This window comes from Lithobates pipiens, unplaced genomic scaffold (assembly GCF_037356315.1).
Source record: "Lithobates pipiens isolate NorthernLeopardFrog02 unplaced genomic scaffold, aLitPip1_a1.2 Scaffold_23, whole genome shotgun sequence".
NCBI classification, from domain to species: Eukaryota; Metazoa; Chordata; class Amphibia; order Anura; family Ranidae; genus Lithobates; species Lithobates pipiens.
The window spans coordinates 231,594,155-231,620,515 of NW_027507785.1; the positions used below are offsets into that span (position 1 = coordinate 231,594,155).

The window sequence follows — 26,361 nt, forward strand, 5'->3', positions numbered from 1 at the left end:
CGATACGATCGCACATTTTCCGTCAGAAAGTCCAAATGTGTGTACAGGGCACATCAATCGCAGCGATACCCAACATGTGTGGTTTGAACACCTTTTTCATACGTGGGTACGAGTTACGTAGGCGTTCGCTTCTGCATGCGAGCTCGGCGGGAAGGTGTGCTTTCATTTTTTTTCTTATTTATTTTACTTTTTATTTTGACACTGTCCTTTTTAAAAACAAAAAAACATTTGGGTCATTTTTATTCCTATTACAAGGAATGTAAACATCCCTTGTAATAGAAAAAAAGCATGGCAGGACCTCTTAAATGTGAGATCTGGGGTCAAAAAGATCTTAGATCTCATATTTACACTAAAATGCAATAAATAAAAAAACAACATTTAAATGTCATTTGAAAAAAATTTAATAAAAATGTCCCCTTTAGGAGCATTGAGTGGAAGTGATGTTTGACGTTGCTTCCACCCTCCAATGCTATGGAGCCTAGCGGGGGCCATCATTTCCTCACTCGACATCCAGGCAGTGAGGGAGGAGGAACCAATCGGCTCCGCTGCTACCGACGGCTCTGCTAAGCGGTGGAGACGGCCGAATCGTGGTGGGCTCCTCTCCTGCCCCCCACAGAAAAGTGATCTTGTGGCAAATCTGCCACAGAAACCACTTTTATCCTAAAGAGGACAGCCTGTAATTTTTAAAAATAGCGGGGTATTTACTGACAAAGTAGTGACATATAATGACGACGGCTTGTCCTTAAGTAGTTAACAATTTAAAGAGAAAAGTGGAAATCTCATGTTGAGGCAGCATTAAATCTGTACTTTTTTGGAGGAGGAGGGAGGATGGAGGATGGGGGAACAGTATATGGAGAACATTTAAAATGGTTAAAAATGTTGATATAGAATATTAAAGCTTCCCTATAGCATTTTGTGTTTGGGGACACATTTCCAACATTTTTTCTCCTTTTAACATTGGATAATTGTTTTATATAAATGTAATTTTAGCTATTATCAACCTTGACAGTAGCAACAGTAACTCCAGATTTTAGCAAAAGTCATGTGACTATTTTCTTTGTACATGGGACACACAGTCCTCTCTACAGTCCTAATATGTGGCAGTCATCATATATGGTCATCGGTCAATTTTTTTTTTGAGTTGGTCAGTTTTTTTTTTTGTGCCATAACCAAGTTCAAAGAACATTGCTTGAATATCATAGATATACTAGGACACGCGAGACTCATGGTGATTGGCAAATAGCAAGTACGCTATAGTACAATTGTACTTACGTGTAATTTAGTTGGATTATTTCTGAGGCCACAAGCAACTGGTGACACCACACCTATCCATATTCTGAAATCAAGTTATATTGTCTGCTTGGTTGACATTGCCTAATCTGCACTGAGACCTGTCAAGTTATGAACTCTTAGCCTGCTTAAGGCAGAACTCATACAGAAGCTACACACGGTAGCCAAGGACGGAACAATGTGCACAAATGTGCGGCACCAGCCAGGGTTTTGGCCCATCAGGGTTGGTATAACAGTTTCAGTAAAAGGAGTGAGTTGGGATGGCAACAGGACCCCCCCCCCCCGGACACTTGAAGGGTCATATATTATATATATATATATATATATATATATATATACACACACACACACACACAGTGGTAACCAGCAGAAGGTGGGGCAGTGTTATTGCAGGCATAGGACCATGGATGAAGAAAGATGGGTGATGAAAATCAGATAACCTGGTAACGTGTCAATGGGAAAAAGGTTGCAGTATACCTATGGAAATTCAAATCAAAGGCCCTTACTACTCAATTACCAGATAAGCATTTATTTGAATGCATAAGTCTTAGAAGTACTCGTGTTTTTCTTTCCTTACCCTTGTCCACATTAATAAATGATAATCTCAGAAAGCCAGAAAAGCTGGTCCAAAAGGCCATAACTGTATGTTGTGTCCAATTGGAATTACCATGGAAATCTGTCCCAGAAGCAAGAGCAACATAACCAGATTGGCATTATGGACTTTCGTACGATTATTATTGGACTGTTGAGAACAAAGATTTTTTTTTTTTTTTCTTTCCTGCTTGTTTTTTCTTTTTTGTGTTTTGTCTCTTATTTTTATTATGGACTTATTACATTCAAAACAAGTGATGACTACAGATACGGAGATCCAGAAATGTGGACTGCAAAGTTTTTTTTCAAAGTTAGAAACACCTCCCCGTTGTGGAAATTTTATTAAGATGTATTTAATATGTGTTGTCACAGTGTCTCCCAGGGATAGTTCTCTTGAAGCTAAAGAGCAGACTGGAGCAGACGGACGCCAGTTGAGACCCGTTTTGGTAGTGGAAAGCTTCCTGTAAGATGTAGAGAAGTATTTGCAGTGTGGATATTTCCGCCAGCGAAGGGCCCCTGTGCAATGCAGACGATCGTCTGAGGGGGATGTGTTCACTCTGCAAAGACATATAGGTTATGGGGGATGTATGCTGATGTGTCTCTGTGTGTCTGATATGGCGGGTTTCTGCAGATACTCTCCCATCCTCAGGAATGGTAGAAAAATCCGGATATGCATTGTTCTCTTAACAATGCAGAATAAAGATTCACGCCAACGGTGAAAACGGCAGTCTTTGAATTGTTATGGTTGGGGACAGCGGCCCCAATTTCAAGCCAAGCAGCTTCCTTTGTCTAGCTGAAGATGATGGCTTACAGGTACAGAGAGAGTGGGAAATCATACACACTGACTGCCCCTGTTGAGACACGCCCATAGACTCCCCTAGTCATTGGTCGAGATTTGTACAACTTCTCCTGTTGGAAGGAATGCCTTTGCTTAAATTGGCCAATTGTGAAAATATCAAGCTCTATTGTTAAGTACTCTAAATAAACAGAACACGGTCTCTAGGAGGGACAGTCGAGCTGTGGAGCTAAGGATGGTGGTCATCATGTCCGTTTACTTATATGGGAAATGGGTTTACTAAGATGCTTTATACCAAAAGGCTGAAAGGGCGCTCTATTAGCGCAGGAGACATGGATTATGCGCAGCGTATAACGAAATTTCCATGTCACCCCCTAGGGAACACTTAACCTCTTGATCGCCCCCTACTAGTAACCCCTTCCAGTTACATTTAGACAGTAATCAATGGCTATTTTTAGCTCTGATAAATGTCAATGGTCTCAAAAAAAAAAAAGTGTCAAAAGTGTCCGATCTGTCTGGCGCAATGTCGCAGTCCCACTACAAATCACTGATCACTGCCATTACTAGTAATAATAATAATAAAAAAAAAAATTAATAAATGAAGAAGCCATAAATCTATCTCCTATTTTGTAGACGCTATAACCTTTGCGCAAACCAATCAATATACACTTATTGCAATTTTTTTACCAAAAATATGTATTAGAATACATATCAGCCTAAACTGATGAAGAAATGTGTTTTTTTAAATTTTTTTTTTTTTTGGGGATATTTACTATAGCAAAATGTAAAAAAAATTGTCAAGATTGTTGCCCTTTTTTTGTTTGTAGCGCAAAAAAAATAAATAAAAAAAAAATAACCCCCTTGAGGTGATCAAATACCACCAAAAGAAAGCTCTACTTGTGGGGAGAAAAAAAAAAAAGTCAATATTCTTTGGGTACAACGTCACACAATGCCGTATCACAAAAAATGGCCTGGTCGTTAAGGGGGCAAATTCTTACGGTCATTAAGTGGTTAATAACTGTAAAATATTGTAATTGTGAATATTTTACAGTTATTAATGGAGATTTCACATAAACTCATAAGGCGACAGTCAGCTTAAAGTGATTGTAAACGATCACCTTGTAAAACCACCCATTCATCTAAAACTGATATTAAACTGATAAAGATATTAGAGGAAAAAAAAAAAAAAACACACACACACACACACACACACACAACACCCATTATAAATACCCTGTTTTCATAAGTGATCACATTCCCTCTGGAGAAGAGGAGAGCAGGCTGAGTTCCTAGAAGAGCTAGGGAACTGACCACGCTGTGTTCTCCAGCTTTGCGTGGTCAGTTTTTAATAGGAAAGCAGAGGGACTAGCAGGAACCCCGGGAATTTAATCGAAAGGAAGCAATAAAAAAGAGAACAGGATACTTTCTCATAGAAGTACATGGTATATTAGGAATATGAAATGCTGGGGGTAGCAAACACGTTAAAGGGGCACACAGGGCCAGTACAATTCTCTGTAACATTCGGCACCACTCCAGTGATCAGTGTGGTCTGCTGGGTTCTGTACAATCCAATCCATACCTGGAGTTCAGCTTTATACTCTTCAATTCACTGCAGTGTGCTGCAACCATGCCAACCAGGCACCACCATTACCCCTGCCCCACCCCCATTCTCCAGCCAGCTGATTTTGGTACATTGCAAAGTATGGTCCTGACCCGGTGTCCTATCATATACTGTCCCCCATCGGATAGTGTCCGCTGTGTACTGCGCAAGCGCAGTACACAGCACACACAGATTCTGAAAATAGCCGAAGATGAATGGCGCCTGCGCCGTGAGTCCAGGTTCTATCCCCACCATCCAAGTGGACATAGAGTTGTAATATAAAAGAGCCGAGCGCAGCGATGGCGAGCCCGAGAGGGGCCCTTTAATTTTCCCAGCCCTATGTCTGCTTGGATGGTGGGGCTACCACCTCCACTCACGGCGCAGGCGCCGTTCATCTTCGGAGATTTTCCGAAGCTTCCTCTGTTCGGGGCGGACACTATATGATGGCAGGACACTATCTGCCAGAACAACGGCCACACTTCATCCTAGACTAAGGAAAGAAGTTCTGCCTTTAGTGGTGCGGCAGTCTCATGCAAAGTTCTGATAATGCTCAGAAATAAACAAGTGTATAACAGATGGGTCATAGTGCTACCCCCCCCGTGCACGACACGGTACTACCCCCAGGCACGACACGGTACGGTACTACCCCCAGGCATGCCATGGTCCTGTACTGTGCACTAACATGCCCAGCAGCACAACAGGCATGGTAAGAACGTATAAGGAAGTGTAGGAATAAGCCTGTTCAATAACCCGCCTACCTCACTAATAATAAAACATTCTAAGTACAGGTCACGCTGGACAACTCACCTGGACTCTTTCTGTGAGCCTTGCGAACTTTCCCCGAGCTTCTCCTCGCCTCCATGGCTCTCACACCGCTGTATTAGACTTCCGTGTTTGTGCGTTCCAAGCCTCCATGCACCGGGACCTGACATGCGCAGTAACCTGGAATGGGCGTTCCAAGCCTCGTGTGTGCAGCAGGAAGCAGATGAAGTGGTGGAACGCAGAGCTTTCTAGGCTGATACCCAGTGTGTGCTGAGACAGTGCAGCTTGTGTTCTTGTATCCGGGCTGTGACCGAGGAGAGCCGTGTACAGTACAATCTTCTTCACTTACATGTGTGCGCGTAATAAGGAGAAGCAGAGCTGTATTATGCATGGTGAGGAGTGCAGCCATCTCCACTAATAGGAAAGGTAATTGTGTTCGGCCTCTTATTCTTATATCTTTTCCTTCTTCACAGAACACCTTGTTAAGTAGTAAACACTGAATTATTGACTTTTTGTTCAGTAAATCAATGTGTATCTTAAACTATTGCCAGTGCTTCTGATCTCCTGCAACCTTTTTGCAGCCGCTTCTACATGCATGCCCTCCCTATTGGTGGCTGACCTGGCATTTCTCAGGGTAGGTGTTCTGATGGTGACAACCTGGGATGCGTTCAGGCGTGTTTGGAAATAAGTCCTAACCCACCTGAGCTATCCCTCCAGGAAGCAGTCACTGTGGACAGCCAATCATAAACAGCAGAGACAACCCCCACCCTGCAGACACGCATACATGCCCCTTGTATAGGTACAGCTGCAGGATGGGGAATGCCTCCACTGCCTCTGATTGGCTGCCCACAGTGACTGCCTCTTGGCGGGATAGCTCAGGTGGGTTCGGACTTGTGTCCAGAATCCAGATACACCTGAACTCCTCTCTAGTGATATCAGTGGTCTATACCTGCATCCTGTGTGCTGTAGTCTCCATCAGAAGACGGTGTGACAGGGGGTCTGCCCTATAACAAAAAGTGCTTGATCAAGGACGGGGGGTGGTAACGTATTAGCCCTGGTTCACACCAGTGCGATTTTTCATGCGATTTGACAGTGCAAAATCACATGACAAGTCGAACCCCATTGCCAGCAATGGAACTGTTCAAATAGTGTGCTACTCAATTTGCAGCGACTTTAAAAAAGGTTCCTGCATTACCTTTTTGGAGATTTGCATTCACTTATATTAAATGAAGTTACAAGCCGCAATGAAATTGGAGTGAAGCAGGGATTAGTTGAATAGTAATGATGGGCTAATGGCGCTACCTCAAACCTTCTGTTACCTATTATCTTCCCTATAGGCTCTGTGAGACCCAATTTGTGCTTACTATAATGTCCCAATTGTTTAGTGTTTATGTCCAACTAATTCTTTCTGTTAACCCAAATTCAACCATGTGCCACTACAAATCAATTATATTGCTTACCCTAAAAAAAGGTGACACGTACAGTTATTCACTAGCGTGATCAAACCCTCAATCAGAATCCCAAAGGGATAAAAAATAAATAAATTAAACCCTAAAACACCCAAAACCACATATAAAATCCAAGAATCCCAAACAATATACAAAGTATTTTTGTGATAGTAATTTTTGTGATACCAAAAATATTAGTATACTACACAGCAAGCAACCGCACTTAGTGTACAAAACCCCTAATCGGGGAAAATTACGCCTATAATCGCACTGCGTTTGTGCAGTTCCTGTGCAATTACTGATACTGTGCACAATTTATATTTCCACTGTAATACCCGTGGGTGAAAAAATATATTACAATAAAGGAACAAAGACCACCAAGACCATGAAAAATACAAAAATAAAAAATAATAAAAAAATAAAAATGAATAAATGTGCGGGGTGGTTCCTAACCCCCTTGCAAATGTGAAAAATACAAAAACCTAGAAAAAATGTAAATAAAATCCAAAAAATATCAATAGGTATATATATATATATATATATATATATATAAGGTCCACAAAGAGTCTCTTATCATGTATTTTCAACCATGCGATTATTCTTTTTCAAATAACAGGAAGGTGACTTTTGTGATTAGGCCTGCTTATTGGTGACTTCCGTGCTCGTTCCCCCTCAAGGGTCCCCACTCACCGAATCCACGCACCCCCTAGGGGGTATATTGCCTGTAATCTGTGCTCCACTGGGTTGAGGATTCTTCTAATTAGCTCTGTCTTCAGCTGGTCTTCCCCAGGGTTTATTGGAAATGATGAGAGAAGGAGGCTTTGTTATCCACCAATGGGTCCTCAAGAAAGAAAAAAATCTACTCATGTATACACAGTTACATGGAGCCTAAGTCCCCAATTCTCTAGGGGGTCCCGTTTTTTTAGGCACTACAGGCTTCCCATACACTGGATGCAAAGCTACTTATCTTCATTAAGCAGTCATCCTCCTATGGACGGAGGTTTAAAAGAAATTTTAGCACCAGCCCGGTTCGCTCATCCACAAGGGTAATCCCCTAATCGAATGGCGTGCGCTCCAGCTGCGCTCCACCGGGTCAGGCGCACCGGAAGTGACGTGGTGTACGTAATGACGCTGTACGCGTTTCGTCATAGACGTCCTCAGCAGCGATATCACGTACACCCATAACCACGTCTTTAAAGGTGCCTGTACTGCCCATTCCCAGCCTTCAGCCAATCGCTGAACTAGGTGGGTCTACCGGTTTATTTACATATTGCGTTCCTCATTATATCATGCGGGCTAATCTTTGTGACCATACTCCTAATGTTTATATACTAAGAAGATGATTTCTACTATCATAAGGGGACATATAAAAATAATAGTGAATGTATGTTTTTTATATGTCCCCTTATGATAGTAGAAGTCATCTTCTTAGTATATAAACATTAGGAGTATGGTCACAAAGATTAGCCCGCATGATATAATGAGGAACGCAATATGTAAATAAACCGGTAGACCCACCTAGTTCAGCGATTGGCTGAAGGCTGGGAATGGGCAGTACAGGCACCTTTAAAGACGTGGTTATGGGTGTACGTGATATCGCTGCTGAGGACGTCTATGACGAAACGCGTACAGCGTCATTACGTACACCACGTCACTTCCGGTGCGCCTGACCCGGTGGAGCGCAGCTGGAGCGCACGCCGTTCGATTAGGGGATTACCCTTGTGGATGAGCGAACCGGGCTGGTGCTAAAATTTCTTTTAAACCTCCGTCCATAGGAGGATGACTGCTTAATGAAGATAAGTAGCTTTGCATCCAGTGTATGGGAAGCCTGTAGTGCCTAAAAAAAACGGGACCCCCTAGAGAATTGGGGACTTAGGCTCCATGTAACTGTGTATAGCGCTGGTTTGCACTAAAAAGGATTGTACCGCTGTTTTTAAGATACATTTTATTTTTTATTTTTTATTTTTATTTTTAATATTTTTCTGATTTTCTGGCTTTTAGTTTATTTTATTTTTTGCCACTTTTTGGTATACTCTTTTGAGATGCATTATTGGTACATACATATATACTAAATTTACAGGCTCATAGTGCAATTGCTGCAGATCGCACTTTTGACTTAAAGGGACATTTTTGTAAAAAAGTTTTTTTTTGCACTAAGCGCTGTAAAATAATTTTTTAGCATATGCGAAAGCTCTCTTTTCTGTAATTATATAACATTTTTGTAATAAAGCATATTTTGAGTGATCATTAGTCCTCTGCTATATACATATCAATAAGGTATATAAATCTTTTCAGAAGCTATTACTCTGTGCAAGCCTTTTTGAAGAACTTTTTTGTAGCCCGTTTCCCTTTCTCTCAAGTGGTCAGTTATTGAGAATACTACACCATGAGTAGATTTTTTCTTTCTTGAGGACCCATTGGTGGATAACAAAGCCTCCTTCTCTCATCATTTCCAATAAACCCTGGGGAAGACCAGCTGAAGACAGAGCTAATTAGAAGAATCCTCAACCCAGTGGAGCACAGATTACAGGCAATATACCCCCTAGGGGGTGCGTGGATTCGGTGAGTGGGGACCCTTGAGGGGGAACGAGCACGGAAGTCACCAATAAGCAGGCCTAATCACAAAAGTCACCTTCCTGTTATTTGAAAAAGAATAATCGCATGGTTGAAAATACATGATAAGAGACTCTTTGTGGACCTTATATATATATATATATACCTATTGATATTTTTTGGATTTTATTTACATTTTTTCTAGGTTTTTGTATTTTTCACATTTGCAAGGGGGTTAGGAACCACCCCGCACATTTATTCATTTTTATTTTTTTATTATTTTTTATTTTTGTATTTTTCATGGTCTTGGTGGTCTTTGTTCCTTTATTGTAATATATTTTTTCACCCACGGGGTATTACAGTGGAAATATAAATTGTGCACAGTATCAGTAATTGCACAGGAACTGCACAAACGCAGTGCGATTATAGGCGTAATTTTCCCCGATTAGGGGTTTTGTACACTAAGTGCGGTTGCTTGCTGTGTAGTATACTAATATTTTTGGTATCACAAAAATTACTATCACAAAAATACTTTGTATATTGTTTGGGATTCTTGGATTTTATATGTGGTTTTGGGTGTTTTAGGGTTTAATTTATTTATTTTTTATCCCTTTGGGATTCTGATTGAGGGTTTGATCACGCTAGTGAATAACTGTACGTGTCACCTTTTTTTAGGGTAAGCAATATAATTGATTTGTAGTGGCACATGGTTGAATTTGGGTTAACAGAAAGAATTAGTTGGACATAAACACTAAACAATTGGGACATTATAGTAAGCACAAATTGGGTCTCACAGAGCCTATAGGGAAGATAATAGGTAACAGAAGGTTTGAGGTAGCGCCATTAGCCCATCATTACTATTCAATTTTTAAACATAACCTGGGTTTCAGATTGTGTTCTTAGGGAGGCAGCAACCTCATAGTGATTAATATAAATAGATCCAACTTTTATATATGTATTTTCTACATTGCTATACCTCATAAAAACTGCAACTAGTAACACATTATCAATAGAGTCAGGGGGAGACACTGGCATTCACATATATCCCTGTTTGACTGTGACCTGCTCCATAAGCGCGGCCTTTCGTGTACAGTTGAAGCAGGGATTAGTGCTTGTTCACACCATTATCGGCAGTGATCACTGGCTGTGTAGAGAGCCGCGAATAGCAGCGGCCGCTGGTGACCTGTCACTACAGTAAACGGGGCCAGCGGCCTCATCCAGCCACTGAGAGCCACAGCTGGAATCTCATCTTCATTCCTGCCACTACTATTCTACTATTTATTTTACTATCTTGCGAGGTTTAGTTTCCACTGCAGTGAAAGGCTGTAAGCGGAACTCCAGCGGAACAAATCTGTACAAGTTCATAAGGGGGAAAATAAGTCCCCTCTGGTCAGGTGTATAACGCGCTCAGCTCTGTCCTGATCACTGTATTTTATTTATTTCTGCTCATCAGATATTACATCCAGAGCTGTACTTCCACTGCTTGCTATGAGAGCCACAGTTACCATACAGTGAAGGGATCCCGTTATTTACCCACCCCGCTCTCCCTTTACTTTTCCTTTCTACATTCATCTGTAAACATTATACAAGGTATTCTGTGAATGGACAAGGGGAGGGTAAATGGTAGAATCTTCCCTTGCCCATTTACATAACGCCTTTATGTTTTGTGATGAGAATACACAACATTCTGTGAATAAAGGAGGGGCAGGTCAATGACATTGCAGCTTCTGTGCATATTATACACGTGTCTATTCACAGAATGCCTTGTATTCTGGTCACAGATTAGAAGGTGTTTTGTGAATGGACAAGGGGAGCTCTGTTGTGTACCCTCCCCTCCTTCATTCACAGAATGTCTTGTATTCAAGGGGAGAGGATCTCTTTTCTCCCTTTGTCAATTCACAGAATGCATTACATTCTATTCATATAAAACAAGACATTTTGTAAATGGAGAAAGAGAGAGGAAAGGCAAGGTAAACAACCAGATCCCTTCACTGTGTGACAACTTGAAGTGTTACTAAACCCACAACACTTAAAATCAGTCTGTATATGCAATAAAGCATGCTTGTTATACTTGCTGTGGAACCTAAGGGGTTAAAGGGGTTGTAAAGTAAAATTTTTTATTTTTTTAAAATAACAAACATGTCATACTTACCTCCACTGTGCAGCTCGTTTTGCACAGAGTGGCCCCGAATCTGCTCTTCTGGGGTCCCTCGGCGGCTGTCTCAGCTTCCTCCCGCAGGTGCTTCTCACGTTAATGCGAGCTCCCTCGCATTGGAGAGAAGCACTGCGGGCGCGCTCCCGTGATACAGCCGGCGGCTATAGCCGCTCGCTGTATCACAAGGCCCCGCCCCCCGGCGCGCTGCGTCATTGGATGTGATTGACAGCAGCGCGAGCCAATGGCTGCGCTGCTTTCAATCCATCCACTCCAGCCAATCAGCGGCCAGGCTGAGCGGCGAAGAGGACGGCGGGGGCGAGCGCGGGATTTTCGAGGGGTCAGGTAAGTAAAACGGGGGGACTGGGGGCGCGGGCAGTGTGAAATGTTTTTTCACCTTAATGCATAAAGGTGAAAAAACATTTACCTTTACAACCCCTTTAATCCTCTGCCTTGTGTAAAAAGGCTGCTTGATCCTGTTTTCTCTGATCCTCCCCTTCTTCCACAGTTCCCAAATCATCTCCTGATAGAACAGAGCCTTGGAGTCACATTGTACATGCCCAGTTTGGGGTGTATTGCTAGAGTTTTTATTTATTTATTTTTTTACCTGGAAGTGCATGTGAAAAGCACAGGGCCAATCAGCACTGTTCAGACAGAGGGTCGGGAGTCCTGCAGCCTTATAGGACAATCAGGGGAGACTGAAAACTCCTCCCACAAGCTTTAACCAGACACTGATAGAGAGCACAAGACTGCTATATACTGCTGATGAGAAAAGGTATTTAGCAGTTTATATTTACTAAAATAATTGCATTTCTGTGTACTGTGGGAGACCAAATATGCCGGGGCCTGGGTTCACACTTCAAGCTGCAATTAAGCTGGAATTAGTATCTGGCAGGTAGAAATAAATTAAATCTACAGCAAAACAGGATGGAGCTGAGCATGTTATATGCCTTTCCACTTAAGAGTTTGTAAAATTGCATGTGGCTGGAGAATCCCTCCTATCAGAGTGCCAGGAGTATTATGATAGCTGTACTCCCGATGCTTAGTAGAACTGGCAATTGTAAAGACACGCGTTGAGTCCATGAGGTTGTATACACCTTGTTGGAATTACCTGATTGCAACCCCACACATTTTATATGGTAAGGTATCTGAAGTTCTTCCTTAACCCTTTCCCACTCAGCCTATTACAAAGTGAAGCCGGCATGAACCTCTCCTCCCTCTGGGTGGACATCATATGCTTGGTTGTCAGTGGCCACACTTAGGAGAATTCCTAACAGAGGTTTTAAACTCCTCATATTCTACAAAAAATTATATTTTTAGCTGTTTGGATTTCCCTTCACTTCCTGTTTTGTCTGGCACCTGTCCAATAGAAATCAGATTTTGATGAAGATTTGACCTCATTTCCAGTTCTGAGGACATCGTAGTATGGAGGACAGTAAGGGGAACCAGTGAGTACTGCCGGGACACAGGAGATTGACATTCCTGGAAGTGTAGGGTTAATGAAGTGGATCAGGTTATGGGCAGTGGGAGAGGTAAACCTAATTTTCCAATTTTTCTTCCTAAAAGGGGCACAGGTAGCAGTAAAACTTGACTCTAATTCTTCCCTAGGAAGGTTTGTTCATTGTTTATATAAAAATATATTAAGCAGAAGAAGATATTGGTTTTATAAGATGCCAGTCTATATCTGATCTTCTCTTTCTGTCAACAGATTCTCTTATCTTCAGTACCGGTAACTTCAGGGTGCAATGGCAACCGATCTTCAAGTTTTAATTCAGAAATTTGTAAGTAATGCCAACTTTTGTTACATTCATCTTAAAAGTTGTGGATTCTATACATTTTCGTAATAGCCAATAGGAGCGCTACTAACTGTTCTGAGGCACCAAAAGATGAACAATTAAAGTGGTTGTAGAGTCAATTTTTTGACTTTAACCTACAGGAAAACCTATATTAAGCCTTAATCTGTAGGTAAAAAAAATATCTCCTAAACCTGTACAGTTTAGGAGATATTCCCCTTGCAATGCGCCGCTGACTGCAGCGGCGCATGCGCACAGGGGATTCTCAGCTGAAATTCCGGCAGACGCCGGACCCTGCCGGAAAGAAATCGCACGCGCGGGAGTGACAATATCGCGGCTCCGGCCACTCACAGCACCGGAGCTGCGATACCTGGAAGAAACGCAGAGGGAACATGTCAGCTCCCTTGGCGTGGATCTGGCCAGATGTCAGGGCCTCATTCTAAGGCAAGTATTTCATAATGAGCTAGTATGTGGTGCATACTAGCTCATTATGCCTTTTCCTTTGCAGGTCAAAAAAAAAAACAACTTCAGTGGGTATACAACCGCTTTAACTCTACTGTTACTTTCAGTAATGTCCATAATTCGTGATCTTTTATTAGGTCCATATTTTTTGGCCTTCAATACAATCTGTATATGAATGCCCACGCATGGGGGGGGTCTTTAAAAATGCCCATATTTTAGGCCCTTCAATAAGGTCCATATTTCATGATCTTCTATACAGTTTATATTTTAGTGGTTTCCATAATGTTAGTACATCAGGTTCTTAGATAATGTCCATATTTCATGATCTATGCATGATCCATATTTTAGGGCCTTTGGTAATGTTGGTATTTAGAGACTTTCGATAAAGTCCATATTTCATAGGGCCTTCAATAACTTCCATACATCGGGGCCTTTATAAATGTCGGTTGGGGCCTTAGTTTATGTCTGTGTTTCAGGTAATGTCCATATTTCTTGGCCTTATGCACTGCACATCATGATCACATAAGCAGTTGCTTCTAAATATAACTTGAGAATGTTCCGAGATTTTCAGCAGTGCGACGATCAAAGCTCCTATCATGTTCTTTAACCCAGGGTGTGTCAGGTGTGCCACTGAAAGTAACTTCTAACAATCACTCTACCATGTGGAAATAAAACTTTCATTACTTAAACTGAACATTACCGTGTCACATAATCTGTTGATACATCTTTGTCTGTAAATTGCAGTTTGGTGTTATTTCATACGTGGCTCATCTAATGAACATGAGCTGAGCAAACTTTCCACTGGAATAGTCATGATATTTACAAAAGTTCAAATTTGGCTTAAAATGATCTTTTGGAATAAAATGTACAAGTAAAAGGGAAAATCATATGTGCACACATGTGCATGGAGTTATTTTCCATGCATTAATATTATAGCAATTGCTCCACAGTAGCAGTCACAGATACAGTATCTCACTAAAGTGAGTACACCCCTCACATTTTTGGAAATATTTTATTATATCTTTTCATGTGACAATACTGAATAAATGACACTTTGCTACAATGTAAAGTAGTGAGTGTACAGCTTGTATAACAGTGTAAATTTGCTGTCCCCTCAAAATAACTCAACACACAGCCATTAATGTCTAAACCGCTGGTAACAAAAGTGAGTACAACCCTAAGTCAAAATGTCCAAATTGGGCCCAGTGTCAATATTTTGTGTGGCCCCCATTACTTTCCAGCACTACCGTAACCCTCTCGGGCATGGAGTTCTGCATGGCATCACAGGTTGCCACTGGAGTCACTCTTCCACTCCACCTTGACAACATCACATGGCTGGTGATTTCCTTGTGCTCCTCCACCTTCTCTTTGAGGATGCCCCACAGATGCTCAATAGGGTTTAGGTCTGGAGACATGCATGGCCAGTCCATCACTATTACCCTCAGCTTCTTTCGCAAGGCAGTGGTCATCTTAGAGGTGTTTTTGGGGTCGTTGTCACTTTGAAATACTGCCCTGCGGCCCAGTCTCTGAAGGGAGGTGATCATGCTCTGCTTCAGTATGTCACAGTACATGTTGGCATTGATGGTTCCCTCAATGAACTGTAGCTCCCCAGTGCCGGCAGCCCTCATGCAGCCCCAGACCATGACACTCCCATCACCATGCTTGACTGTATGGAAGACACACTTGTCTTTGCACTCCTCACCTGATTGCCACCACATGCGCTTGACACCATCTGAACCAAATAAGTTTATCTTGGTCTCATCAGACCACAGGACATGGTTCCAGTAATCCATGTCCTTAGTCTGCTTGTCTTCAGCAAACTGTTTGCAGGCTTCCTTGTGCATCGTGTTTTAGAAGAGGCTTCCTTCTGGGACGACAGCCATGCAGACCAATTTGATGCAGTGTGCGGTGTATGGTTTGAGCACTGACAGGCTGACCACCACCCTTCAACCTCTGCAGCAATGCTGGCAGCACTCATACGTCTATTTTCCAAAGACAACCTCTGGATATAATGCTGAGCATGTGCACTCAACTTCTTTGGTCACTAATGGCAAGGCCTGTTCTGAGTGGTACCTGTTCTGTTAAACCACTGTATGGTCTGGGCCACTGTGCTGCAGTTCAATTTCAGGATCTTTGCAATCTTCTTATAGCCTAGGCCAGTGATGGCGACCTTGGCACCCCAGATGTTTTGGAACTACATTTCCCATGATGCTCTGGCACTCTGCAGTGTACTAGAGCATCATGGGAAATGTAGTTCCAAAACATCTGGGGTGCCAAGGTTCGCCATCACTGGCCTAGGCTGTCTTTATGTAGAGCAACAATTATTTTTTCAGATCCTCAGAGAGTTCTTTGCCTTGAGGTGCCATGTTGAACTTCCAGTTACCAGTATGAGAGACTTGGACATTTTCACTTAGGGGTGTACTCCCTTTTGTTTTTGGTTTAGACATGAATGGCTGTGTGTTGAGTTATTTTGAGGGGACAGCAAATTTACACTGTTATACAAGCTGTACACTCACTACTTTACATTGTAGCAAAGTGTAATTTCTTCAGTGTTGTTACATGAAAAGATAGAATAAAATATTGACACAAATGTGAGAGGTGTACTCACTTTTGTGAGATACTGTACATGTTCATTGCTTGCATGGTATGCATGATGGCTCTCATGTGAGCAGTCCCCAACACAGACCGAGATGTAAACAATCCCACAATTGTGTTTGGTTTAACCGATGTTTGTGACGAATGTGAATACATCATATAGTCCCAGCATGGAGAAACAAGAAGTGTACGGAAATATAGCTAGGTTGTGTTCTTCATGAGGTTGGATGGTAAAAGGAATGCATACACCTATTCTTCATGATTTTTGGCCAACAGTGCATCCATAAGTACTAAAACTATAGAACAGAAGCTCTTTATAGTCAAGGTGTTTAATGATACTTTACAGTAGAGCAGTGTTCACACTGCGGCCTGGGGGAGGGATGTGGCGTGGCCATTGAGTTGCCTTTTTTTGGCACTTTGGGCACAATTCCACCAACTGACAGCATGGATGTGGCACTATTCCTCCCATTGATATTCCTGGGGCACTATACCTTTTATTCAAACCGATGATGGTGTATTGTTTATGCCCACTGAGGCTGGGGTATCCCTCAAGTCTGAAGGCCAGCAAACTGGCCCCTAGCTTAGCAAGTTTGGAGACCCCTGCAGTAGAGCATATAGTAAACTTGTGACATTGGTAGATTATACAACAGGGGTGTAAACTTTAATTTGATTGCGGGCCACATCAGCATTCTGGTTGCCTTTTAAAGAGCTGTTTGTATCTAGAAGACTATAGTGCCTTGAAATGTTTCACATTTTGTCATATTACAACCAAAACCGTAAATGTGTTTTATTGGATTTTATGTGATAGACCAACACAAAGTGGCACATAATTGTAAAGTGAAAGGAAAATGATAATGGTACATTATTTTTTTTTTTTTACAAATAAATTTGTAGCGATTCCCCTCGAAGGAGCTGCTCAAGTTTGTTCAATCCGTTACTCTGCCTCTCAACTCCAAGAATGGCCTCAGCCACTCTGGCACACCAGGCAATGTGATTAATGGGATGCCACAGTAATGGCACACTGACACAGTTCAAGTATTAATGTTTACTTAAGTAAGAACTCAAAATGGTAGTGGTCAGCCAGATCCCGGACAAACAACATGGATGTTTTGGTAAAGTATATGGTGCTACCCTAGGCTGGAGAGGGCTATCTCAATCCCTTAGTATTTTAACAGTGGTGTACCACCCAGAGGCTAATATACTCCTATGGTGATAATAAGTGTTTAAATTTCATATACCAACTTATAACAAAAAATTATATATATATATATATATAATATTAGGCTTGGCTACTGAATCGAATCAGTGAATCAAATCATGAAAGTGAATCTGATTCAATTCATTGTCAAAGATCCTCCCCTTTCAGGATGTGTAGGGAGCTGAAAAAACAGCAGCCTCATGATTTGTAAAATTAGCTAAATAACATGATTGTGTGAGCCATCAAGACTTCAAGTTTCTGATGTGAAATAAATCACAGAGCACACCGGGTTCTCTTTTGTATGATGTCTGTGTGTGTCACTGTGTAAAGCAGGCAGCAGCTAGTAGTTCAGTCCAGTCTGTGAATGTCTCACTCAGGAAGTATGAATATTATGTTTTGTAACATGAGCTGTGTAAGCTGGCAGCATGGATCCTGAATGTATCAGTGATTCATCTGAGCACATAATAGGTTCATGAGTTGTGTGAGTTAGTAAGAGCAGTATAACTCCTGAGTATGAGTTACTCACTAGGTCACATTAGATTCATGAGCTGCTGTGAGAAGTCTTTGAATGAGGCTCTGTACACATTGGTGCGATCATGCAGGAAACCCTGTAGTTTGCGCATTACACCTGACATGGAGGCAGTTCATCACACACACTGCCTATACGATTGTGAACTGCTGGAAGTGGCAACACAAAGTTGATGACACCCCAGATCGGTTCACATATCGCAGTGCATTGTGTGTGTGTGTGTGTGTGTGTGTGTGTATATGTTTATGTGTATGTATGTATGTATGTATGTGTATATGTGTATATGTGTATATGTGTATATGTGTATATGTATGTATGTATGTATATATATATATATATATATATATATATATATATATATATATATATATATATATATATATATATATATATATATATATATTATATTAGCGCTGTTACTGATTAAATTTTTTGTGTTCGATTAATAGTTGTTTGTTTTTTTTTTTAACCGACTAATTTTGATTAATTATAACGCACATACAGATCTAACTACTTTTAGCTGATCTCCTTGCATTGCAACTCTGCATTAGTCAGTGGTCAATGTGGTATACACAATCACCTGACACTAGTTAGTTTCTGTCAGAAACCATGAACCAGCCCGAGACAGAAGTACAATTAAATCACACTTGTTTATTAATAAAAAGGTAAATAGAGTAAGCGTAGTCAAAGCATAGCCATAGTCCAGTAACCAGATCAAGTAGTCAGCCAGTCCAGAGTTCAAAAACCAGATCGCGTAATCAGCCAGGCCAGAAGTCAGGGATCCAAGTGGAGCAACAGCAAGCAGGGTAAGGAGCCAGAAGAGATGTCAGCAAGCCAGTCTTTAAACAGAACCGCAGGAGATGATTTCTTGTGATGGGACCAAGGCGAAGGCAGAGATGAAGTGAGCTGGACAGCTTTAAGTAGGCAGGTCAGATGAGCATGATCAGGAACAGCTAGTAACTGTGGAGAGAGATGAGAGCTGGCAATTAGCCGACAGCTGAGCAGCCAGCTCAGAGAAGGAAGGGCTAAGCCAGCCCTGGCAGTTTCCACAATCCATGACTTAACTTCACAGTTTACACAAATACGTTTTAAATTCAAACAGTAGCACTGACGTAAGTAAAAAATTTTTTCTCCACAGTAGCTTGACAATCCCTCCACCTCCAGTCTAACTAATCACTCTCACCTTATGGCATGGACCCCTATGCAAGTGGGTATCAAAAGGGTTAACACGGACTATAAACTTCTCTCTAGATCTCAGCAAGGACGCCAGGTCATGGGTAGAAAGAAAAGATCTAAGTGCTTAAAGCTTAAGTACAAGATTTAATTTTTGTGTTCAAACACAAACTACTCACACAAAGATGATAAAAACACAGCATGTAAAGCCGACAAGCGTTTTAGTTCCAGTTCCATTTAGTTTAAATGACTAATAAGTAAGTGTATGTGTATTAACATAAATAGTCCCAGAGATAGTGTTTCTTGCTTTAACAGATTCCAGGAATTACAAAGTGACAAAGTGCTCAACAGATCAAATGACTCTTGTGCTCCCCCTTAAGGGTCCCCACTCACCAGCTCGTATTACCCCTACAGGGGTGATTAGCATGTGTAAATAACTGGGGGTGTCCCTTGATGGCTTCTCCAAGCAATTCACCAAACCAGAATATCCAAACGATCTCCTATTCAACAGTTCCCAAAGGCAAATTCCAGAAAATACTTCAATAGGTTTCCAGGGATAGATCCTCGTAAGGAAGAGATTGGGCTCCCATAGTGTAGTATTAAGGTTATTTAAAAAACAAAGCTTCCCATCAAGTGGGTAAAAACCTTTAAAAGCGGCTACCTGGCATACTGTGGCATATCCCGAATATTTAAACAATAAACAACGCCTCTCCGCTCGCCCTATCAATAATAGTAGCAGGTATGGGTTATGCGGAACGACGTTACAGTACCAATAGTAATATTTAACATATAAAGAGAATAAAAAGACAATTGTGCACTATACATATAAACGGAGCTAAGCCCCATCCATATTCTGAGCTAAAACCCATCTAGAGGTGTAGTAAGATGGTGCCGCCTTTTGAAAATGACGAAACACGTAAGACGGAGCGACTCACTCACGTCACTTCCTGTAATACAGCAAGGAGCCTAGAGCGCAACTGGAGCGCATGCTGCACGCCACCCCCTGAATACATTGTATCTACACTATGGGAGCCCAATCTCTTCCTTACAATGATCTATCCCAGGGAACCTATTGAAGTGTTTTCTGGAATTTGCCTTTGGGAACTGCTGGATAGGAGATTGTTTGGTGAATTGCTTGGAGAAGGCGTCAAGGGACACCACGCCCAGTTATTTACACATGCTAATCACCCCTGTAGGGGTAATATGAGCTGGAGAGTGGGGACCCATAAGTGGGAGCACAAGAGTCACCTGATCTGTTGAGCACTTTGTCACTTTGGAATTCCTGGAATATGTTAAAGCAAGAATCCCTATCTCTGGGACTATTTATGTTAATACACATACTTATTTTTTTGACGAACTATTTAGTCATTTATTCACACATTTTTTTGATTATCAGCATTGTTTTCTGATAACTTAGTAACTTTTTATTTATAGTTATATAACAACTGTTTTTCAGTTTGTTTTTGGTGCTTTTTTCCACATATAGTTATTTGTGTGGGTCATTAATTAAATCACATTAAGTAACGTGAAAGCAGAGGTGTGTGTGTGTGATAAATGTTATATATATATATATATATAAATTGTTAGTGGTTTTGCACTTTAAATTATTTATTAAATGTTGTAAGTTGGTAAATGTGATTTAAACACCTATTATTACCATAGGAGTATATTAGCCTCTGGGTGGTACACCACTGTCAAAATACTGAGGGATTGATATAGCCCTCTCCAGCCTAGGGTAGCGCAGTTTACCTCGTTTACTTTACCAAGTAATCCTAGCCCCTTACGGGAGTCTATTCGGGTAGGCTGCAACCCTCTGATCCTGAGCGTGGAGTTTCTCTCAAACAACCAGGATGTGGTTGAAGTGACTTTTAATAATGCTCAAACAAATATGCAAATGGAGGCATCAATAAAGTCAGTGACAGATAATCCATAAATACTTTCTTCAAAACTATTGCGTGTAGATATTACCAATACTAAAGGGGAACCCCAAACCTAACTATTAACCGTTAACGCTATTTAGAGGTCTGACTTAAAGGGAGTGGTATAAGGGCCCTTATAGCAGCAATGACAGTATTGTCCCATTTCTGATCTGATCGTCTTCACCGGCATGGAGGAGCTTGTTAACCTTTATCCAATAAGGTGTAGTAGCAAGCAATAGGTTTCTTGAAATAAGGAGAGCTAAAAGGTGTCTCTGCACAGTGTTCAAGTAGGTTCAGCAAAGTATTCCTAAGGTAGAGATGTCTGTGCAAAGTGTCCCAGTGAACCTGTAAGAAGGGATTTGTAAAGGTAAGTGACTGCCCTCTCACCAAGGACCAGGCCAATTCGATGCCCTCCAAACAGCAGCTTATGCAGCGGATCTGCCGTATCGAGCTGCCGATGTGAAGTTCAGCACACAGGTCGGCAGACGATCGGAGTGGTGCTGGGTGGATGTCAGATGAACAGCAAGCAGAGCTAGGCCCCTCTCATCTGGGTTGGAATGTGGTATTCTGCGTGGTAGCCTGCAATCCCCCTCTCACAGCGGCAGGATGGGCTCCACATGAGGGGATCCAGGAAGTAAAGAGACCTGGGCCTAAACCGCCCTGTATTTTTATAGTCTCTCCCACAATTCTCTTGACTCTGCAGTGCAGCCTTGGAATTTGGCTTACCAAAACCAGGGCCTGCCTGACTGCATACAAATTGAAACTCCTAAGGTTTGACCTCATATTTTATGGTTTTGGTTAATCTGAAGGAAAAACTCAGCAGAAAAACGGATGTGTATGGGGCTTCAGGCTGCTTTGTGCTGGGACTTCCTATCTCACAGTTCTCTTCTGCTGCTCCCTGATGATTGGTTCTCCGTCTCTGCCAGTAGGGAGGCAGGGGAAAGAGTAGAGTAGGCGGATGCCTTGTGTGTGAATGTCATTCTGCCCACAGGGAAACAAGAGGGTGAGAGGAGAAAGCCCGCCCAGGGGCTGACAGGACCACCCATGCCTGAGTCAGTCTCTGCCTGGCGGCCACCAGCGGGAATGGCAGATTGTGCGGAAGCTGCGGGAGGCAGAGCAGACCCCCGCTAAAAAATATGTAAAAAGTGTGGCGTGCATTTGTATTCGCTCCCCCTGAGCTAATACCTTTTAGAACCACCTTTCACTGCAATTGCAGCTGCAAGTCTTTTTGGGTTGTCTCTACCAGCTTTGTATATCTAGAGTGACATTTTTTCCCATTCTTCTTAGCAAAATAGCTCAAGTTTTGTCAGATTGGATGGAGAGTGTCTGAACAGCAATTTTCAAGTCTTGCCACAGATTCTCAATTGGATTTAGGTCTGGACTTTGACTGGGCCATTCGGACACCTGAATATTCTTTGATCTAAACCATTCCATTGTAGCTCTAGCTGTATGTTTAGGGTCGTTGTCCTGCTAAAAGGTGAATCTCCACCCCGGTCTCAAGTCTTTTGCAGACCAACAGGTTTTCTTCTAAGATTGCCCTGTATTTGGGTCCTTCCATCTTCCTATCAACTATGACAGCTTCCCTGTCCCTGTTGAAGAAAAGCATCCTCACAATATGATGGTGCCACCACCATGTTTCACAGTGGGAATGGGGTGTTCAGGGCGATGTACAGTGTTAGTTTTACTCCACACATAGCGTTTTGCTTTTAGGACACAAAGTAAAATTTTGGTCTTCATCTGATCAGAGCAGCTTCTTCCACATAGGCCTCCTATAAATACCCAGGGTCAGCCTGCTGGGGTGAGAGATGGAGTGTTAGGCTGTTCGGCGCCTTGGAGGGAGCCTCCCAGTCTGGGGGGGAGGTTGACCTTGGGCCGTGGCTTGGAGTGTTAGAACCCCTCCATACAACTCAAATGAAGGGTGTACCGAACAGGAGCAGGAGAGGACAGTGGGGAACATTGCTGGGCAAATCCTTATGAAAGATTCATCTGTTGGTTCAGTGAGTGACAGGCACAGTCGGGAGATCAGGGAGAGGCATGCCAGGAGTGGTTGTAGAGCAAGAGGGAGAGATTGTGATGTTACTGGCGTTGAAGTCGGGCTGCTGCAGCCAGGAGGGCTGGCAGCGTTTCCACAGGACTAACTGGGACCAGTAGTCAACCAAAGTACAGCTAGCACAAAAGACTCTTTCTTCAATGCTATTAGTTGCTCTACCAAAGGAGTCTGCACGCCCGTGCCAGCAAATGGCTAATCTTTAACTGTTCGGACTTATTCAGAGTGGGGCCTGAACACTGACATGCTTCATCACTTCCTGACTTCGTCTGAGGGTGCCTTGCCCTCAGACAAAGGGCCGTTTTCAAGCATCTTTTTCATATTAAACTATAATAAGGCTTACCTGTAAGTACTGTAAATATCTCCTAAACTTGCACTGTTTAGGAGATATTCACTATATGCGCTGCTGCCAACATCATCGGTGCATGCACACTGAAGAACCAGTCACTCGTGACGTTCCTTCAGTGACTGGCAGCACCTGCGTGCATGCATCATCGCGGCTCTGGCAAATCACCGCGCCAGAGCCTGTGAACCTAGAAGGAACTCTGGCGAAAAATGTTGGTCATGGGAGTGTAGTGCGGGCGGCACTGCAGGGCATCATTCTAGGGTAAGTATTTCAGAATTAGCTAGTATGCCACCATTCTACCTTTGTCTTGCAGGTTTTTTTTTTTTTTTTTGGAGGTCTTTAATAAACAGCTAGTAGTTCCTGTGTTATTATTCCCTCATTGATAGTACAGATGTTAAAGTGGAGTTCCAGTTCTCTCCTCGGCATCACAAGTGTGAGCACTCAACTGTGACAGCTTGCGGCTTCACAGCTGGGTGCACACTGCGCATGTGTGAGTCGTGATGAGTCTCCTCAATGGCCAGGCAATCTTCTGGGACACATCACTGTGATGTGTCCCAGAAGATGGCAGGGAGGTAGGGAGAGAGGAGAACTTTTGCTCAAGCCACTTAGGAATTTGGAACTGGGTACCTGTCAAAACTAGGTACCAGCTTCAAACCCCCTTCCAAAAAAAAAATGACATGCCAAATGTGGTATGGAAGGGGCTGAGGAGTGCTTAAAGTGAACTTCCACTTTTGGGCAGAACTCTGTTTTTAAGCGGTCAGCACTGTTGCCTTGTATAGTACAATGTACTTAGGTCACTATATGTATGGAGACCATGCATTCTTTTTTGGACTTTACGTATAGCTCTGCTTACAATTAAACACAAATGTGATTTATGGAGATATAGACTATAAGTTCACTCAAGCAGAAACTGATATTGAAGCACTATATTGTGTATCGGTGGCAAGAAAAGGTATTTCCCATGCAATGTATAAATAATATTTTTTTTTTTTTATATTTATTTATCTTTATTTTTTTTTTTAGCAAAACCTTTCAGAAGATGATCTAAAAGAAGAAGACACAAATGTGTTTCTGGTGACTTGTCAGAAGTGCCTAGAGGAGGAGCAACTGGCAGCCCTGCTGGAGATAATCCAAGATGAGAGGAACCAGGTCAGATCTGATAGGATTATGGGCACCCGAGAGTATTATAACCTTGTATTTTGGGAAGCACTGGCATAATTGCTGATGGTATATGCAACAAAAAGGCTAAATAAGCTTTGTAATCTAAAAGAAATGTGAAATGTATAAGTCGAAAAATACAAAACTGCCCCTAAATTACAAGTGTACATATAGTTAAAGGAAATATTTAGTCTTCTTTTAGTGAGCACATTCTTTATTCATTATTGCTGTATTTACCGTAAGTGCATTATTTTCAGTCGGTCGGCTGAGTTGCTCTGTGAGAAGCAGCAGTAAAGTACAGCTATATTGTAGAACTGCAAAGTAGGAAGCAGAGCCTGAATATGTAATGAGAAAGTGTTGTGGCTCCCATTTAAAATAATAAATATATTGCATGCAGCTTTGTGCCATCTGTTGGAGTGCTATAAAACTAGTCTTGAAACGACTATATATATATAATATAATATAATATAATATATATAGTCGTTTCAAGACTAGTTTTATAGCACTCCAACAGATGGCACAAAGCTGCATGCAGGAACATCACAGGGAGCTCCGACCTTCATCAGTCAGTGTGCCAAAAGACCTCGTCCTGTGTGTAATTGTAAACTATTGGGGGAAAGCACTGCGCTGTAGCTAAAGGCTGGGGGTCAGCAGCTAACACCCAAACAAACAAAGTTCAGTGAAAAAATGGGGGAAAAGTGGTGTAGCGCTAGTGAGTGAATTGAGGAATGACTCAAAAAATTGTATATTGAGAGGGGATATTAATAAAACTAATACTATAACACATACATGTGACAGAATGTGCGCAAATGCGTAAAAACAAAATACAAATATTAATTCGCTAAATATGTGGATACACAATATATATATGGGTGCACATAAATCCTAGTGGATATCAGTGACTGGAATATAAGTCCCAACAAAACAGTCCACATATATTGGGTAATGAAAAAGTGTCAGTGTTGGTCTTCCCAGCAAAAAGATCAGGCAACCACACAATTCAGTTGGACCGGGAACAGCGACTTGTCTGGAGTGATTTTAGAGAGAAATAAATACTCTTACCAGAGAAAATGGACACATCTGTCATGACAGTGGGTCAACTGCGCTTGTAATGATGTCAATCAGGTCTTGTGTGTTGGTGGTAGGTCCACGTAAATCACCGCACTGTCTCCGGATTTCACGGACTCCCGATATTGGTGGCTGTAACGTGCGTCTCCCGGGTCAGCAGGGTCCGGTTATTCACATTGGGGTGCCATCCCTTTTACTATGTGTGGAAGAACAGCTTGGGCAGTGAAAGGGTTAACAATGGCGGCCTGTATCGCTTCTTCTCCTCAATATCCAGGCGGGGACGTTCTATGAGCGGAGGACGTTCGGAGGGAGGACGCGCTGTCGCGGTGACAGTGCGGTGATTTACGTGGACCTACCACCAACACACAACACCTGATTGACATCACCTGGGATTACAAGCGCAGTTGACCCACTGTCATGACAGATGTGTCCATTTTCTCTGGTAAGAGTATTTATTTCTCTCTAAAATCACTCCAGACAAGTCGCTGTTCCCGGTCCAACTGAATTGTGTGGTTGCCTGATCTTTTTGCTGGGAAGACCAACACTGACACTTTTTCATTACCCAATATATGTGGACTGCTTTGTTGGGACTTATATTCCAGCCACTGATATCCACTAAGATTTATGTGCACCCATATATATATTGTGTATCCACATATTTAGCGAATTAATATTTGTATTTTGTTTTTACGCATTTGTGCACATTCTGTCACATGTATGTGTTATAGTATTAGTTTTATTATTATCCCCTCTCAATATACAATTTTTTGAGTCATTCCTCAATTCACTTACTAGCGCTACACCACTTTTCCCCCATTTTCACTAATTGTAAACTATACCTAGAAGAAATGTTGGTGCACAGTAATATGGTAACCTCCATC

The 26,361-nt window shown here is 42.0% G+C and overlaps 2 protein-coding genes across 3 annotated transcripts in view; one reads left to right on the forward strand and one right to left on the reverse strand.

Annotated features, from left to right (window-relative positions):
* RPAP2 (RNA polymerase II associated protein 2) overlaps positions 1-5,239 on the reverse strand; it is a 122,427-nt gene extending 117,188 nt beyond the window's left edge. Inside the window, exon 1 of one of the 2 annotated variants that reach the window (XM_077452918.1) lies at positions 5,085-5,239. In XM_077452918.1, the coding sequence (XP_077309044.1) occupies positions 5,085-5,139 (55 nt within the window). In that variant the 5' untranslated portion in view covers positions 5,140-5,239. The remainder of the gene's footprint in view (positions 1-5,084) is intronic. The other variant, XM_077452919.1, reaches the window with a different exon arrangement.
* Positions 5,240-5,285: 46 nt separating this feature from the next.
* The window catches only part of GLMN (glomulin, FKBP associated protein), a 91,157-nt gene continuing 70,081 nt past the window's right edge, over positions 5,286-26,361 (forward strand). Inside the window, exons 1-3 of the mRNA XM_077452920.1 lie at positions 5,286-5,465; positions 12,901-12,973; positions 24,278-24,403. Of these exons, the coding sequence (XP_077309046.1) occupies positions 12,938-12,973; positions 24,278-24,403 (162 nt within the window). The 5' untranslated portion in view covers positions 5,286-5,465; positions 12,901-12,937. The remainder of the gene's footprint in view (positions 5,466-12,900; positions 12,974-24,277; positions 24,404-26,361) is intronic.